The 18,347-nt window shown below is 42.7% G+C and overlaps 1 protein-coding gene across 1 annotated transcript in view; it reads left to right on the top strand.

Annotated features, from left to right (window-relative positions):
• Window positions 1–5,478: 5,478 nt before the first annotated feature.
• RSPO2 (R-spondin 2) overlaps window positions 5,479–18,347 on the top strand; it is a 164,021-nt gene continuing 151,152 nt past the window's right edge. The window contains exons 1-2 of the mRNA XM_077493173.1: window positions 5,479–5,761; window positions 10,813–11,065. Coding sequence (XP_077349299.1) covers window positions 10,972–11,065 — 94 coding nt within the window. The 5' untranslated portion in view covers window positions 5,479–5,761; window positions 10,813–10,971. The remainder of the gene's footprint in view (window positions 5,762–10,812; window positions 11,066–18,347) is intronic.

The following is an 18,347-nucleotide window of genomic DNA, read 5'->3' as shown; positions in this document are numbered from 1 at the left end:
CTCCCGGCTCCCCCATCCACCCAAAAATGTAATCCTATCAGCAGGGCAGGGGGTGGGAGGAGCTCTCCATTCCGATCTGCAGCTCTTCCCGCCCCCCGTTGCCCTGCTGAGTGGGTGACATTGTCGGCCGGGCAAGTGGAGGATCCGGGAGAGGACACATGGGCATGGCCTCACAGCAGGAGGTGAGCGCCAACCGCAGTCTGCGATAGCCCTGTGCGGACCGCTGTTACCGCTTATCTCCTGCCGTGCGGTCCGGTCATCAACAGGTCCGCGGCCTGGGGGGTTGGGGCACGGACCTGGTGTATAGTATGGTAAATTTTTGTCACAATTTTTTGGGAAATGAAGAAATAAATAAAACATTTGAACTATTTATTTTTTTATATACTGTCACCAGTGCAGGGAGGCGTTATCATGTGACTGGTGTGGCGGTGATCAATTACACCAACTGGTGACAGTATGTAAAACAAAACAAAAAAATTAAAAAATTCTTCTCAATTTTTTACCATTCTTTTATTTATTTATTTATTTTACATACTGTGACCAGATCAGTGCCTTAGTAACCCTGTACTGTTCTGGGGAGGTGGTGATCAGGATTTTATTTTTACATTATGATTTCTTATAACAGTGATAATTTAATCACTGTTATAAGCAATCCTTATAATGAATGGCATCTATTCATTAAAGTATAACAAGGGCAAGGCAAAACTTTTTTCCGTTTTAGATAGAGGGAAGAAGGATTAATCCCCCTGTCAGTTTTTATTGCTGTCTGTGCCCCTGCTTATTTGTCCTGTGTACCATTATCAATGAAAGTGAAAGTAAAAGAAAATCCCAGGATTGTCCCCAGAAAATTAATAGAGGGGAAATCTTCCAATGGGGACACTAGTTCTGGTGACCTGGGGTTCCCCAAGAAATTCCCATCATTTTAAGGGATTTCCTCTCACTTCCTGTTTGGCTATGGGACAGGAAGTGAAGGGAAATCTCCGCAATGGGGCACAGATGGCAAAAATAAACTTTACAGGGGTTATAACCCTCCCTTGTTCTATCCAAAATGAAAACAAAAAAACGTTTTTCCTATAGTTCTACTTTCAGTGTGTACTATTGTGATAGCTGCGATTGGTCACAGCTATCGCATGGTACAGAAGCACTGTGATTGTCTGTACTGTGTGATTACTGTGACCAATCACAGAAATCAACACAATAGTACACAATGAATAGCTATATATAGAAGCCATTTGTTGTTTACAGCTGTCATGTGATCGCCATGTTTGGTCACAGCAATCACATGGTGCCAGGTTGGCCCAGTACCATCAACGGTTATGCCATGTATTCTCACAGCACATGGTACAAATGCACTGTGATTGGCCTGGTCTGTACCATGTGATTACTGCGACCAATCACAGAGATCAACTCAATAAATATCTATATATGGAAGCCATTTGTTGTTTACAGCTGTCATGTGATCGCCATGATTGGTCACAGCAATCACATGGTACCGGGTCGGCCCAGTACCATCAACAGTTATCCCATGCATCCTCATAGCACATGGTACAGATGCACTGTGATCGACCCTGTCTGTACCATGTGATTACTGTGACCAATCACAGAGATCAACACAATAGTACACAATGAATAGCTATATATGGAAGCCATTCGTTGTTTACAGCTGTCATGTGATCGCCATGATTGGTCACAGCAATCACGCGGTGCCGGGTAGGCCCAGTACCATCAACGGTTATCTCATGTATCCTCATAGCAGGTAACATATTGCGCCGCAGTGCGGCCCCTAGGGGTCAGAATGGGAGAGCTGCCGCTCGACTGTCATTTGACTATATGCCGGGTGGGAAGCAGTTAAATGCTTCACAAATCTGTCAAAATGCGCAGTATAAAAAAAAATGCTCAAAAAGCTACATGAGCTACTTTGGCACATTTTTTCACCTTATGTGTTGAAACCAAAGGGCTGCCCCACGCTTGTGATGAAAAATGCATACACAAACGTGCAAAGACGCTGCATGATTTTACACGCAAAAGAAATGCTCAAGCCTCAAACCTGAAAAAATGCTCAAGAACGCTTGTTGAAGGCTCCATGCACACTGGAGCTCATAGATGGACGTTTTTTGGAGTTTGGGCGTTTTTTTTTTTAACAGCCCATAAACTTCACTCTATGTTATCCTATGTGGCCATACACACATGGACGTTGCTTGAGCTTTTATCAGCAGTGGAGTTTATGGGCTGTTTTCTGAAAGCCTTCTAACCACTAAAAACGCTAAACAATCATAAACGCTGATAAGCATCGATAAACGCTCAAAAATGCCGCTCAACATCATTTTTTTAATGTTTTTGAACCACTGAAAAAAAAAAAAAAAGCTAAAAAATGCTAAAAACAGCTAATAAATGCTGTTGCAAAAACAATAAAAAAACGTTGAAAGACTCACTGCAAAGCTACTGGCGTCTTTATAACGTTATTTTAACATCCAGTGTGCATGGAGCCAAATGCTTAAAAAAATTAACCAAAAACTAAAAAAAAATGTTAAATACCCAAAGATGTGTGAATGCCGCCCCAGAAGGGCAGTAAAAGCCGACCACCCACCTAAATAAAGGGCAAGCACCCGCTCAGGGCTGCACACACGATGTGAGCACAATTACACTGCGAGTCGCAGCCCACTAATGGTGGCCATACACCGTTCAATCAATGATCGATCTTTTCTGATAGGAATAATTGATCAACTGTACACAAAACATTTGCTGATCTGCCACACACAGGGCAGTGGATTTCAGATGATAGTTGGAAGAAACGATCATAAATCATCGATCGTGTCTCTGTTTCCACCGTGCAATACCATAATCTGATCAATCAAAATACAATCGTATTCACGAAAACAGTACAACAGTGCTTCCAATCCATGATCAAGAATGTCCTGCCCTGACTGATTCCATTTTATCACACATCAATAAAAAAAAAATATTGCAAGTGTGTGTGGCCACCAAAGTGTGTGCGGTCCATTGCGGTTCCCCCTTTTTAAAGCTTGTTCACACTAGTGGTTGGGGGCAGGAAAACGCCATGGTTGAGCTGCACTTTTACCGCCCCCCTCCCAACCACCACCCTCTTTAACTGCAGGGGATGGGCGTGCTTTGTTGTTTTTGACGGGCACAGCGATAAAGACTTCACAAATCACCTCCTCACCACCTATCAAATGCCCTCTGAAAACCGTTCCACTGCAGATCACTCTTCAGAGGGGCAGTGAGGTCTGAGCAATGAGACCAGACTGCCCCCCAGGGAGGTTCTTCTTTCTATTGGATCTCCAGAAAGGGAAGTTTATGGACCCCCCCCCCCCAAAAAAAAAAACAGACACAGAGCAAAGAATACACTTGTCAGGGTTTAACTCTTTCCTACCATTCAAAAATGAAAAAATAAAAAAATGAGAGTTTAACCCTTTCCTATCAAAATATCAAGGTTTTAACCTTTCCTATTATAAAATAAATTCAGGGTATAACCCTTTCCTATCATTACCCCCCAAAAAAAGCTTTAACCCTTTCCTATCATTACCCCCCCCCCAAAAAAAAAGATGTAACCCTTTCCTATCATTACCCCCAAAGAAAAAAATAGTTTTAACCCTTTCCTATCATTACCCCCAAATAAAAAAATAGTTTTAACCCTTTCCTATCATTACCCCCAAAAGAAAAAAAAAAGATGTAACCCTTTCCTATCATTACCCCCAAAGAAAAAAATAGTTTTAACCCTTTCCTATCATTACCCCCAAATAAAAAAATAGTTTTAACCCTTTCCTATCATTACCCCCAAAAGAAAAAAAAAAGATGTAACCCTTTCCTATCATTACCCCCCCCCAAAGAAAAAAATAGTTTTAACCCTTTCCTATCATTACCCCCCAAAAAAAGATGTAACCCTTTCCTATCATTACCCCCCAAAGAAAAAATAGTTTTAACCCTTTCCTATCATTACCCCCCCAAAAAAAGATGTAACCCTTTCCTATCATTACCCCCCAAAGAAAAAATAGTTTTAACCCTTTCCTATCATTACCCCCAAAAGAAAAAAAAAGATTTAACCCTTTCCTATCATTACCCCCCAAAAAAGCTTTAACCCTTTCCTATCATTACCCCCCCAAAAAAGATTTAACCCTTTCCTATCATTACCCCCCCAAAAAAGATTTAACCCTTTCCTATCATTACCCCCCCAAAGAAAAAAATAGTTTTAACCCTTTCCTATCATTACCCCCCAAGAAAAAAAAGATTTAACCCTTTCCTTTCATTATCCCCCCCCCAAAAAAAAGATTTAACTATTTCCTATTATTACCCCCCAAAAAAAAGAAAAAAAAGATTTAACCCTTTCCTATCATTACCCCCCCCCCCCCCCCACAAAAAAAAAGATTTAATCCTTTCCTATCATCAAATAAATAAATAAATCAGAGATTAACCTTGTCCTATAAAAAAATAAAAAAAAAGATGATTAGGGTTTACTTTAACCCTTTTTTATCATAAAAAATATATATATCAGGGTCTACCCCCCCCCCCCCCCAAAAAAAAATCTGTGTTTAAACCTTTCCTACTATCAAAAACTAAAATAAAATATCAGGATCTAACCCTTTGCTATCATAACCCTGCCTCCACCGATAAAAAAAAATATCAGGGTTTAACCCTTTCCTATACCCCCCCCCCCCCCCCCAAAAAAACGAGAGTCTAACCTTTTTCTAACCCCGACCCTTCAAATTAAGAAAAAAATAATAATATATATTTACCAGAGACTAACTCTTTCCTAATATAACCCCCTCCCAAAAAAAATAAAAAAAAAATCAGGATTTAACCCTTTCTTATCATCAAAAAATAAATAAATCAGGGTCTAACCCTTTGCTATCATAACTTCGCCCCCCACCAATAAAAATATCAGGGTTTAACCCCCTTCCCAGCAACCCCCCCCCCCCAAAAAAAATAATAATATGAGGGTCTAAACTTTTTCTAACCCCCCCCCCACCATAAAAAAAGTGTTTTATATATATATATATATATATATATATATATATCAGAGACTACCTCTTTTCTATTATAACCTCCTCCCAAAAAAATATAATAATTAAGAAATCGGGGTATAACCATTTCCTATTATTACAAAAACCCTTTCCTACCACCCAAAAAAACAAAACTCGGGGTTTAGCAATTTATTAAAGAAAAATGATTTTAATTTTTTTTTTTAACCCTTTCCTGTCATAAAAAAGAAAAACAGTGCACCCCTTTCCAATCTCCCAAACAAAACTCCGGGTTTAGCAAGTTCGTATAACGGATAAAAGTCCGAGCTGAACGGTGTGTTGGTTGGGTCTTGGAATGTGGTCAGGCTGTGATCGCACAGAGGTGATCGGTGTGTGTGGGTGAGGAGGAGAGGTGTAATAGAAGGAGGAGGAGGAAGGAGGGAAGAGGAGGAGGAGATGATCGGAGGGCACTCCGCTTTATTTAGGACCCCGGGGGAAGCTGCAGCTGATGGACCAGAGAGAGAGAGGAGCGGAGAGGAGAGGAGAGCACCACCTACATAACCCGACCATCAAAGCTGCCCACATCTCACAGTGCGATCGGAGCGGAGAGGAGCGCTGACATCCCATACATCGTCCGATCATCATCCCCGATCTCTGCATGGAAAGTGGCCGGACACACAACTTCTGCTGGACCTGTGCTGGATCTCTCATCGTCCGATCTCTCACCGCTCTGCTGGGCTTTATAGGGATTATTGGAGTGTGATCGCTGGTCGGACAGGGATTGGGTAAGTGGAGATTGTCCTGAGTGTGGGGGGGGGGGGGGGGGATGTAGAACAGGTGGATCTTCTATTGATCATCATCAGGGAGATCGGGGCATTTAAAGTGATCTGCTGGGATTTGTAGTCCCCTATTGTGGTGTGGATGATCTGCGATTGGGATGAGATTTATGGTGGTCATACACGTTACTTTTTAATCGTCCAATCCATGTCTGATTTAATCAGAATGATCGAATCGACAATCTACTAGATATACCTTCCCTTCAGATCAATTTACATCGCAGTCAGTCATTGATTATTGATCGGCAGCACTGACGTACTTTGTTCATGTATTTAGTGTATTTTAATCTATCAGATCATGGGATTGTATGGTGGAAACCGATGTGATCGATCACTTATGACTTTATTTTTTCCAAAATCAGAGATGTGATCAATCACTTGCCATTGCATCTTCCAGCTATTGATCGAAATCCAATTCTCTATCAATTGATTGGCTATTTCAATCATCATTTCTGTCCCCTAAACCAAGAGAACCTGTCTGAAACTGACCACACACTATATACAATCTGATTGTACAATCTCATTTTACTATGTTATATGAGGACTAAACAATCCATCCATTTAGTATTACAACAGGCAGGTCCTTGTACTATTAGTTGCTGCTATAGATCAAAAATATACAATCGGATTGTAGTGTGTGTGTGTGTGTGTGATCAGCCTAAAGGTGGCCACACACCTATCGCTGTGATCATACAATCCATCATGCCATGCAACTAAAAAGATCTCTTAGGATAAGAATCATAAATATACAGACCATTTATTTGATCGATTGGCTGATGGAATTTTTATCAATTGTTTCCAAATAAACCAATGTGTGTTGTGGGCACAGACCGCTTCTTTTCAATGGTCACATTTTCTATTTGAGAAGCTCTATCTGGCAAGAAAATTAACATTTGATCCACTAAACACGTATTTCAGGAGGGGGATCGATCGATATGGTCAGAATTATTAATTCTGGATATTATGCTCTGATTTGTATTGCAAAGTGGACAACTTGTTTACAGCAGTTAGGAGTGTGACTGCCAAGCAATCACATTGATCAAATCTTTGTATTCTCATACAATTGAAACATTACATGTATGATCAGGGGGTGTTTTTATTTTTTTTTGAGATCCAATCAATTGAGATCAATAAAAAAAATTCTCACCTTTAACAGATCATTTCTGATCGCATTTTAAATCAATACTCCGTGTTCAATGTATTAATCAATAATGAATGGCTTGTTGCGATCCCTCGTATGTAGTACAGTCCTAGTCCATATGTATGACCACCATAACACCTACTAGTGGGGAATTGCCAGTCCTGATAACCAAACTACCACAGGACTTACTGGAACTTGTAGTTGTAGGTCACAGGTTCCCTTTACTCCAATGGGACTATTTATTGTCTGGATCCCATCCCAGTAAATGTATCAGAATGGATGATAGAGCTTTTTATTTTTTTATTTTTTTTATACTTCTTTTTAAAACCTAGTAATATGGCTAGAAAGGACCTTCTTGCATAGATGATCAATGTTAGTCAGACAGGGGCCACTCAAGGGTTAGCCTCCAAGGACAGGGACCTGTATGGGGTTAGGATCCAAGAGAGGGACCTCTCCTCTAGGGTTAGGAACAGGGACCTGTATGAGATTGGGCTCTAGGAACGAGGACCTGTCCAGGGTTAGGCTTTACAAAAAAGGGGGACCTGTCCAGGGCTAGGCTTTACAAAAAAGGGGGACCTGTCCAGGGTTAGGCTTTACAAAAAAGGGGACCTGTCCAGGGTTAGGCTTTACAAAAAGGGGGACCTGTCCAGGGTTAGGCTTTACAAAAAGGGGGACCCGTCTAGGGTTAGGCTTTACAAAAAGGGGGACCCGTCTAGGGTTAGGCTTTACAAAAAGGGGGACCCGTCTAGGGTTAGGCTTTACAAAAAGGGGGACCCGTCTAGGGTTAGGCTTTACAAAAAGGGGGACCCGTCTAGGGTTAGGCTTTACAAAAAGGGGGACCCGTCTAGGGTTAGGCTTTACAAAAAGGGGGACCCGTCTAGGGTTAGGCTTTACAAAAAGGGGGACCCGTCTAGGGTTAGGCTTTACAAAAAGGGGGACCCGTCTAGGGTTAGGCTTTACAAAAAGGGGGACCCGTCTAGGGTTAGGCTTTACAAAAAGGGGGACCCGTCTAGGGTTAGGCTTTACAAAAAGGGGGACCCGTCTAGGGTTAGGCTTTACAAAAAGGGGGACCCGTCTAGGGTTAGGCTTTACAAAAAGGGGGACCCGTCTAGGGTTAGGCTTTACAAAAAGGGGGACCCGTCTAGGGTTAGGCTTTACAAAAAGGGGGACCCGTCTAGGGTTAGGCTTTACAAAAAGGGGGACCCGTCTAGGGTTAGGCTTTACAAAAAGGGGGACCCGTCTAGGGTTAGGCTTTACAAAAAGGGGGACCCGTCCAGGGTTAGGCTTTACAAAAAGGGGGACCTGTCCAGGGTTAGGCTTTACAAAAAGGGGGACCTGTCCAGGGTTAGGCTTTACAAAAAGGGGGACCTGTATGGGGTTAGGCTTTACAAAAAGGGGACCCGTCTAGGGTTAGGCTTTACAAAAAGGGGGACCCGTCTAGGGTTAGGCTTTACAAAAAGGGGGACCCGTCTAGGGTTAGGCTTTACAAAAAGGGGGACCCGTCTAGGGTTAGGCTTTACAAAAAGGGGGACCCGTCTAGGGTTAGGCTTTACAAAAAGGGGGACCCGTCTAGGGTTAGGCTTTACAAAAAGGGGGACCCGTCTAGGGTTAGGCTTTACAAAAAGGGGGACCCGTCTAGGGTTAGGCTTTACAAAAAGGGGGACCCGTCTAGGGTTAGGCTTTACAAAAAGGGGGACCCGTCCAGGGTTAGGCTTTACAAAAAGGGGGACCTGTCCAGGGTTAGGCTTTACAAAAAGGGGGACCTGTCCAGGGTTAGGCTTTACAAAAAGGGGACCTGTATGGGGTTAGGCTTTACAAAAAGGGGACCCGTCTAGGGTTAGGCTTTACAAAAAGGGGGACCCGTCTAGGGTTAGGCTTTACAAAAAGGGGGACCCGTCTAGGGTTAGGCTTTACAAAAAGGGGGACCTGTCTAGGGTTAGGCTTTACAAAAAGGGGGACCTGTCCAGGGTTAGGCTTTACAAAAAGGGGGACCCGTCTAGGGTTAGGCTTTACAAAAAGGGGGACCTGTATGGGGTTAGGCTTTACAAAAAGGGGGACCTGTATGGGGTTAGGCTTTACAAAAAGGGGAAACCTGTATGGGGTTTGGCTCTAGGAATGAGACCCCTCCAAGTTTAGGATCCAAGAAAGGGGACCTCTCCAGAGTTAAGCTCCAAGATCAGGGACCTGTCTGGTATCCGGATCCAAAAACCGGAACCTTTCCAAAGTTAAGCTGGCTACACATTAAACATTTTTTTTTTTAGATTTACCTTTAACAATGTAGTGTAAGGACATACCTGATGGCATTCAATGTTTTAAAAGTGTTTAGATTTGACCTCGTATTATTATATGGTTTTGGTAAATCTAAAGGAAAATTGTATAATGTGTAGCTGGCTTAAGAACGGGGACTGTCGGAGTAGATTGGAGTCTGCTGAGCTCTCCAGGATGCAGCAAGACGGTACCTGATAGAGATGCTAATTGACTGATTTATCTGCTCACGGAGAGGTGCCAATTGAATTAGTAGAGCAATGTAAGCTCAGGCAGACTGCCTCATCCCAGAAATGGGAGGACTACTGTTCCCAGCAGGCTTTGTTGTTGTAGCCCTCCAGTTGCCTTAGTGAAGCAGTTTGCCCACACCTAGTATTGGGACTTGTTCAGTAAGAGGAGATGAAATGGGGGAAGTGCAATAATCCATATGGAGCCAATAGGTATAGCGTTTTGGAGATTTATACACACTAAGAGGATATGTAGACTTCTACATAGATAGAGCCAATAACATTTTATCTTTTTGAAGTTTCATTTCCAAAACTGAAAATGTAAAGTAATTGATACAATATGTACATTTCCCATTCCTGGTTCCTTTTACACTTTCTTACTAAGCACGTGCTGAGATCTGATATCCCTGGTGTTAAATCCAGTGTATATGGGTGTTTAATGTTTCCCTTTACTTTAACTTGTATTAGGGAATAAAACCAACGTAGTTGGCGCTTGGCACTTCTGCCTTGCAGCACTGGGGTCCTCCGTTTGAATCCCAGCCGGGGGAACTATCTGCATGGAGTTTGCATGTTCTCCTTGTGCTTGTATGCGTTTCCTCCAGGCTCTTCAATTTCCTTTTGCACTCCAAAAACCTGCTGGCAGGTTAATTGGCTTCTTTCCAAATTTCCCTTTTAGTATGTGAATTGGGGACCTTGGATTGTAAGCTTCTTGAGGACAGGGACTGATGTGAATGTAGACTGCTGTGTACATTGTCAATACTATATAAATGCTGGATGTGGACCACTTGCTTAGTGGTTGGCACTTCTGGCTTGTAGCACTGGAGTCCTCAGTTCAAGTCCCAGGGCAGGACATCTGTCCTCGGGACAAGGAGTTTGCATGTTCTCCTTGTGCTTGACTGGGTTACCTCTGGGTGCTCCGGTATCTTCCTACCTTCCAAAGACCCGCTGGTAGGATAATTGGCTCCTGTCTAAAATGCTCCTAGTATAATATTCTGAGAACGCCCAAATGGCTGCCAACAGCACAATGGGTCCCCGGAGAGAGAAGCTCTATAAAAATCTAAATTCATAAAATTAATTTGACTGATTTGAGATGCCCCTGTATAGTGGCCATAGTGCCTGCTGTCACCTTTCCATACCCAAGCCACCGTTCCCATCGACCAGCATACCCTCCGTAGAAAAGTGTGGAATAAACCTGCAAAGATTTTCCAGCAGCTTGTAGAATTTCTCCGGTGATATCTGGCCATCATCCATCTACTGCTAACCCTCAACATTGCCTGATCCAATCTACGACCCTGCTTGTAGTGTAACCGTTCCCGAAAGTAGCCACTTAACGATTAAACGCATTGCATTCCCTTTTTTTTCTCCAGGTCTACGGAGATCGTCTGGACATGGCAGTGTGGAGCGAGGGGCTTGTGAGCCAGAGCTCTTGTCCTGACTGCTGAGGGCAGCCAACGTCTCGGAGCGGAGAAGACGTCCAAGCCGTCTACTCATTTATTGTTTTAAGCCCGCGGTTCACACCTGCACCAATGCAATTCAAACTGTTCCCCTTCGCCCTCATCATCCTGAACTGTGTGGATTACAGCCAATGCCAAGCCAACCGATGGAGACGGAGCAAGAGAGGTCAGTGCTGGCCGGGGACTGATGGCGGGAGGGCTGGAGAGCTGGAGAGCATGCACGGAGCACACGTGTCTTCTACAAACATCCATATGTTATCTGATCCATAGGGTGTTACTGGGAGACGGTGCTGGTGTTGTAGAGCCCCGTGTCTGGGTCCTGAGACGTACGCTCTACAAACTGCATTTTCCTACTAGAACAATAGGTGGTGTCCTACTATAGAACAAGACTCTCAGCATATGGCCAGAGCTACTAGCAGAATAATATCTAAAGGGCAGACCAGCCTTTCTCAGCCCTTGCAACTTGAAATAACCCTTTAAATGTTCCTTTAAATAACCACTTTTTTTTTTTTCTACAGCTCATGGTACATTTGTGTAATGATCAGCCAGTAGAATGTTCCTTTCTATTTGAGGTGACTTTCGCAAAGCAGGAACAAGTATTCTTACCTGCGATTTACACGTGATTTCTTATGTTGCACAGAGGGCCGCTCATTCACTTCATGGGCTACCCTATGCGTGTTTGTCACCTGAAAACAAGCTCTTGCTCCTTCTTTGACGACAAACGTAGCACGTTTTTTAAAACTCGCATTTTGCTGCAATCGCTACGTGGTGATCGCATCAGAATCGCATCACATTTGGTGTCCCTTAAAGAATAAGAGCACGCAAAAATGCATTGTGCGTTCTGCTGTGATATGGGATGGTGGGCAGAATCTTGGCGGTTCTGCCATTGATCCCAAATCATGAAGTGTGACCAGTGCCCTAGGGTGGCCATGAACATCACACTCTGATTGTACAATCTCTCACTTTTTCCAAAATTGTGTAATATGAGGACAAACCTAGAAATTGGATTGTATATCAGGTCACACAGGCCCCCCCTACATTACATGGTGGTTGGTAGATCTAAAGGTAATCAGGCAATCGGATTGTATAGTGTATGGACAGCTTTGCAAAGAACTTAAAAAAATAAAAATAAAAAAATAAAAAGTCAGGGGTTACTTGTCTAAGAGGCAGAAATTGCTCATTGTTCAAGGAACCCCTAGTAGCCCTCCATCTATTGTGGAACTACATGTCCCATGAGGCACTGCAGAACTGACAGATACAAACATGACTTACAATGGGACTTGTTTTGCAACAGATGCAAAGCAGGAGTTGCCCGCCTCTGGAGGGACACTGGTTGAGAAAGGCTGCTTGGGGCAATTCTGGAGATAATCCTGCCAAGTGCCATCATGTAAGACAGGGGTAGGCAACTTCGGCCCTCCAGCTGTGGTGAAACTACAAATCCCATCATGCCTCTGCCTCTAAGAGTCATGCCTGTGATTGTCAGGGTCTTGCAATGTCTCATGGGACTTGTAGTTTCAAAACAGTTGGAGGGCCAAGGTTGCCTACCCCTGATGTAAGGCCTCGTGTACATAGAGGGGGAGAGGCACATGTAGGGTCTGGCATGAAAATCCTGGCAGCTTTCCATGGCCAGGGAGCCAAGGTGGTGACTACCTGTGCATGCACATGAAGTATTACCCCCCAATGTGATTGGGGAATACGCTACACACATGCGTGGGTAACTGCCAGTGCAAAAAATTATCAGTGGTATAAAGTACAAGCAGGTAATGCCAATTCTCCTCTATGGCCAGCTGTACACGCTACCTGTGGCTCCCCGGCTACAGGAAACCATTCCAACCTTTCTGTACTTCTAAGGAAGCCTATGCTGTGGAGTCATGGCCCCATAGGATGAACCCATTTGCCTTCTTGTGTTTTTGGTCGAATGGGGAAGAATTAGAACATTTGTAGGTTTTTACTGCTGTCTGGGCTCTGTTAGGGAGATTTGGGGTCCATTTACACTGTTGCATTTTATCCTATGTGTCCACCATAAAAAGCATAGGTTATGGTCCACCATGAAAAGATGAGTACAATCTTCCCATTGCACACATTCCTGGAAATGTCTTAGTAGTAGGTGGGTGCTGCAGTGACTGCCGGCTGAGAACCAACCGGTATAGGCACAAGGTTAGAGACTGTAAAATGGATTTCTGTCTGTGTAGCAGTTGGGGATTTCCCTTGCTTGGTGTCTCATGAAACCATTGTCACTAGAACAGTTAGAGAGGGCAAATCTCTCTAATGAGCCCCTGATGGCAGTAAAAACCTGACAGGGGTTCTAATACTTTCTCAAAACAAGCAAGTTTTGTCTGGAAATACAGTACACCTAAGTGGGTACACATATATGTAGGTGATCATGGTGCAAACGGACTTACTGCTCTGATTGTGTATGTGTGTCCAAAGAGGAGATCAAACCTGGCCAACTGATGGCCAATGGGACTAGTTGGGGACATCCTATGATGGCAGCTTGTAGAAGAGTGCTAAAGGGGGGGGGGGGGGATAACCTGAGAAACTCCTTTTTGTGTGTCTGATCTCTTCAACATGAGTATATTGCTTAAAAAAATCATACAAAAGTTTGTAGCAAATTATATAATATATATTTTATAAAAAATGTCTAGCTTTCTGACCATATTTAATATTTTCTAAAAATGTATTTCTTTTAGGTTTACTACTTTGTATATATTTTTGCATGTATTTCCGCTTAATTTCCAGAAACTTCCTAAAAATAAGTTTAAACATCTGTGTTATTCATTTATTAATACCCTTTTTTACTTTTATTTTTTTTACTTATTTTATCTTTTATACCCATTTTATTTTTTTCATTCTGATTGCACAATACTCTTTTTGAAGGAGTTGTATCATACTGGAAAGGACCAAGTTACTATAGACCGTCAGCTTGGCTGGAGATCTGTAGAGGATCGTGTCAATGGGTGTTATTTTCCTGCGTTTTGAAGCGCATTTGGAAATGCAGGTCAGCCAAGTCTTATTGACTTTAGTAGAGCAGTACACAGGGCAGTTCAGAAGCTGCGTTTTTAACCTGCGTTACGTTGTTTCTGTGGTTGCTGCATGTTTTAATGAGGTACATTTGAAGTGTAGGCTGAGCAGGTCATAAGCAGCGTTTGTGTTTTAAATGAAGAATGCAGCGTTTGACTAGAATGGCTGTCCATGTTAATACTAAAGGAGAAGTTGGTGGCCAGCCTTGGTCTATAGCCTTAATGATTACATAGTTGAAGTTCTTAGCAGGAACTTTACAATGAACTCGCTCCCAGTGAAGATGACGGCCAGTTTAGTAATAGAACAAGATCTCTTCAGAGGGCTTCTGACTCCAGACAACTCATAATGAGGGTGAAGAATAATTTAGCTGCCATTCCATGGATGCTGCTATTTCCAAGGTGTGTGTGTGTGTGTGTGTGTGTGTGTGTGTGTCCCCTTTCTGTTTAGAAATCTGTTACCAATTTGGACCTTGGCAGATACTGGTTGACGTTTGTTACAGCATTTATTGCGGGATATTGGATAGTTTTAAGATGTGTAGATTTTAGCCTGCTAAATGCATGAACTTTCTTAAAGGATCAGTCCTATCACAATGGTGGCAGTTTTTGGTAGATTCTTTGAGGTGACTGGTAACATTCATAGAATGGTTTATTTATCGGTGTCCCTATTCTGGGGTAGCAGTGAGACTCCACAAGATGGTGGTGCAGCCAGTTGCTGTGGCTGGTGGATTTCAGAACGGAAGTCCTGAGTGGTAAGGGTACCCAGTTGTTGAGTAGAGTATGTCCTTCCAGCCCCTGTCAAAAAAAAACAGTTTTGGGTTCCATCATCCAAGTATAGTAGACAGTTGGCCAACCCTCCTTTGCAAGGTATGCTACAACTTGTAGTTCCTCAACAGCTGTAGATACATTTCCTGTACTCCCCCCCCCCCCCCCCCCGCCATAAAGTAATGCTCTTCATATAGATGAGTTTTCTCTGCTGATAAAAATTTGGCTGATGCAAACATCAGCAGTGAGTGGCACACCTTGGCACTGAATGTTTTTGGCCAATTATCTTGTATACGCTGAGCTGCTGACAGCAAATCTAATCTCAGATTTATCATCCATTAGTGAAGGTTCTCGCAAGGAATCCATATAGCCACGGTGTAGGTTTTCACTGCATAAAAACTACTCTGCATCTCTTCCTACTACTATATCAACGAATACCTGAGGTGCAACGCAGGACTGTATGAAGTAAACAGTTGAGGGGGGGGGGGGGGGAAGGATAATGATAAACCTGTTTTTGTATTGTGCAGATTTTGGAGGTGTACAAGTTTGGTTTATTTGTTATTATTATTAATTTTTTTTTCTGTATTTTTTTTTTCTTTTTTCCTTTTTATTATAGGTTACTTTTTTATTTATTTCAAATTAGGAGATGGGGATATATATAATATATATTCTCTAGCTCTCTCCTAATTTAAAATAAATAAAAATAACCGATAATAAAGAAAAAACAACACCCCACAAATAAACCAAACATGTACACCTCAAATCTAAGTTGCACAATACAAAAACAGGTTCATCCTTATCCATATATTCCCCCCCCCCCCCCAATTGTTTACTTCATACAGTCCTGTGTTGCACCTATATGCCACCCCTACTCTACAAAGGGTTAATATGACTGGTTAATATGAGACCTTTTTATGGAAGTCCAGTTTAGTCCTCTAATCATACTGGTTTTCAGCTCCATATACTTTTTATTTTTATTTTGCTTTGGTGCACGGTACATAGAAAGCTAGTTTAAATATTGACATGGACTCCCAAAATATTTTCATAACTGCTGACGTAAATACGTTCTTCCCGACTTTTCTACATTTTATGATTACGTCTATCCTTGGTTTTTAGCATGGGATGTTTGTGGTGTTTTTTTTTTTTTTTTTGTTTTTGTTTTTTTGTTGGTTGACTACATTACAATAAAATGGAAGTGAGAGGGCTTTTCAGTGCCAGGAGAGTTAATATTCCGGAGCCCAGCCTCCCAGATTTCACAGCCAATAACCATAAAGTCATCGCTGTGAAGTCACAAAGGGGGGAAACAAATTGAAGAATTCCTGAACAAAGCAAGGTATGTGTTCTATACGGTTTCTTTTCTAGTATAATAAACCATTGTCCTACAAATAGAATGCGAGGAATTGCCCATCTTAACCCCCCCCCCCCCCACACTGAGGAAAGCCATTTACGAGACATTGATTGATTATGCCTACTAAATATTATTACTAATTGTATTTCTACATAAATTGTAAAGTATTGTTAATGCACCACAGTGTAACTAATTCTGTCCGGGAAGTCACCGTCATATTGACTTATTAAAAAGGCAAACCGCCATGTGCAAAGTTATCTAAAGCAGCCGATCTTCATCCTCGTCCTTGCTGTGGCTATTTGACAAATGGAGTCAAGACACCTACTGTATATAGGTTATTGCACTCAACATATTATCATTGCTGCTTTATTAGAACCATAAAAGATGAACACCACTCTTGGGGGTCCCACCTGTATTAAAGATCCAAAAATTAATTGCTAGGTCACATGACCAGCGCTGTCGCGCCGAGGCACCTGGGAGCATCATTGCTTTGCCAGCAAATATTACACTGAAAGAAGAATTCTAACCTAGTAAGTGTGCCAGGTGTGGGCTTGTGCAGTCACTGGGTGCAAACATACAATGGCATTTGCTAGGTTGGGGGGGGGGGGGGAACAAAACAAATCTCCAACTGCAGTAGGACAACCCATTGTGAGCATTTTGTTTGGTCTTTTGCAAACTTTTTTTAAGCTGGTAATACCTTAGAATTCAATGCACTCTCCAATAAGTTAATTATATGTGCCACTATTGCTTACAGGTTCATTTTATAACACCAACGTAGTGTCATCCTGGGGAAGAATTGAGAAAAAAGACCTGTGTGTCTACCCTCATCGACACCTTGTGATGGTGTGCCTGAAAGGGGGGGGGGAATCTTTCTGCGATAGTGGCTTCCCCTAGTAGTAGGTGTGCTATCCTGCTAGTCAGGATGACTGGAGGGGTTGGCTCTTTAAACAAATTGTTCCAGATATAAGAAACTGAACAGCATAGAGAAGCCTATCTTCTCTTGCAAGGGTATGGTGTAGTAAAGGGAAATATATATATATATATATATTATACACAAAAATTACTATAATTTTAGTGTGATCCTGCTGGTGGCTCACTCCCGCTGTGATTATACACAGCAGGTAACACTGACTCCATGTCCCTCCGATCATTTGTTACACAAGGCAGATTACTGTTCTGTCAGTACAGGAGATATGGATCCTGTGTTCCTGCAAAGCAGGGACTTGGATCCTTGCTTTCCCCTAGTAAAAGCAGGCGCGAATGTGCGCCACCACCAGCTCACTACCGCTGTGATTATACACAGCGGGAGCGGTGGACTCGAAGTCTGCCACCACCCGCCAATCATCCTGCAGAGACACACAATGGCAGTCTGCCTATGTAAACAAGGCAGATCACTGTTCTGACTGGAGGGAGGGCATTGATCCTGTGTCTCTGAAAAGCAGGGACAAGGCTCCATGTTTTCCCCTAGTAAAAGCATGTCCCACACTGTAGTAAAACACTGGCTAGGCACAGTTAACCCTTTTGATCTCCCCTTCACAGCCAGTGTCATTAGTACAGTGACAGTGCATATTTATTTTTTTACTAACCGTAGTTCCTAGTGAGGACTAAATTGAAAAAACAGCACCATATACTTTTGTTAAAAAAAAAAAAAGGAAAAAACAGCACCACTCTGATGCTCCAGAAAGTGAATCCTGTGGCTGGTATTCTGGTGTTGGTATAAGACCAGTCGGCTTAGCTTGGACTACAGAAAAAATGGTGCCTGGCCGCACACAGGGATCGGCAGATTGTAAAGCTAAAATAGTAAAAGATAATAGAAGTTGGCCTCTATGATTAAACCCCACATGGGTGAATCTTCAGTTTATAAATGTGTAAATGTTCAAGAAAATGCTATAAGGCTAACAAAAACCTAATGCGTTGTGCGTTTTTAGTGGGGGCATAGTCCTCAGTAGGCCCTATAACACAAGTTGATGCTCAGAAAACCACCCAGGCGCATTGAAACATTGCGCTGATGCGAATTAGCAACATGTATAACAATGGCTGACCTGGGTTCCTGTGTTGACCCGCAGGATCTTAAAGTGAACCTGTGGGATTCAAATAAGAGACCTCTCCTTGAAGACTGATATTTTTAAAGGTTAATGCTTCAGGGCTGTCATCCCAGTTCTTTGATTTGCTACCTTGTAAGTCCCGACCTTGTCCAGGCTGCCAGGCATGCAGCCAGTGAAGTCTGAAACATCTGGACTCCCCTAATGCTTGTTCTAGATCACCTTATTAGGTTGTATAGCCAGGATGCTTACCCAGACCCCCCCCCCCCCCCCCCC

Source organism: Lithobates pipiens, unplaced genomic scaffold, assembly GCF_037356315.1.
Source record: "Lithobates pipiens isolate NorthernLeopardFrog02 unplaced genomic scaffold, aLitPip1_a1.2 Scaffold_19, whole genome shotgun sequence".
NCBI classification, from domain to species: Eukaryota; Metazoa; Chordata; class Amphibia; order Anura; family Ranidae; genus Lithobates; species Lithobates pipiens.
Note: the sequence above shows the minus strand (reverse complement) of the source record. Positions and strands in the feature narration are given on the sequence as shown.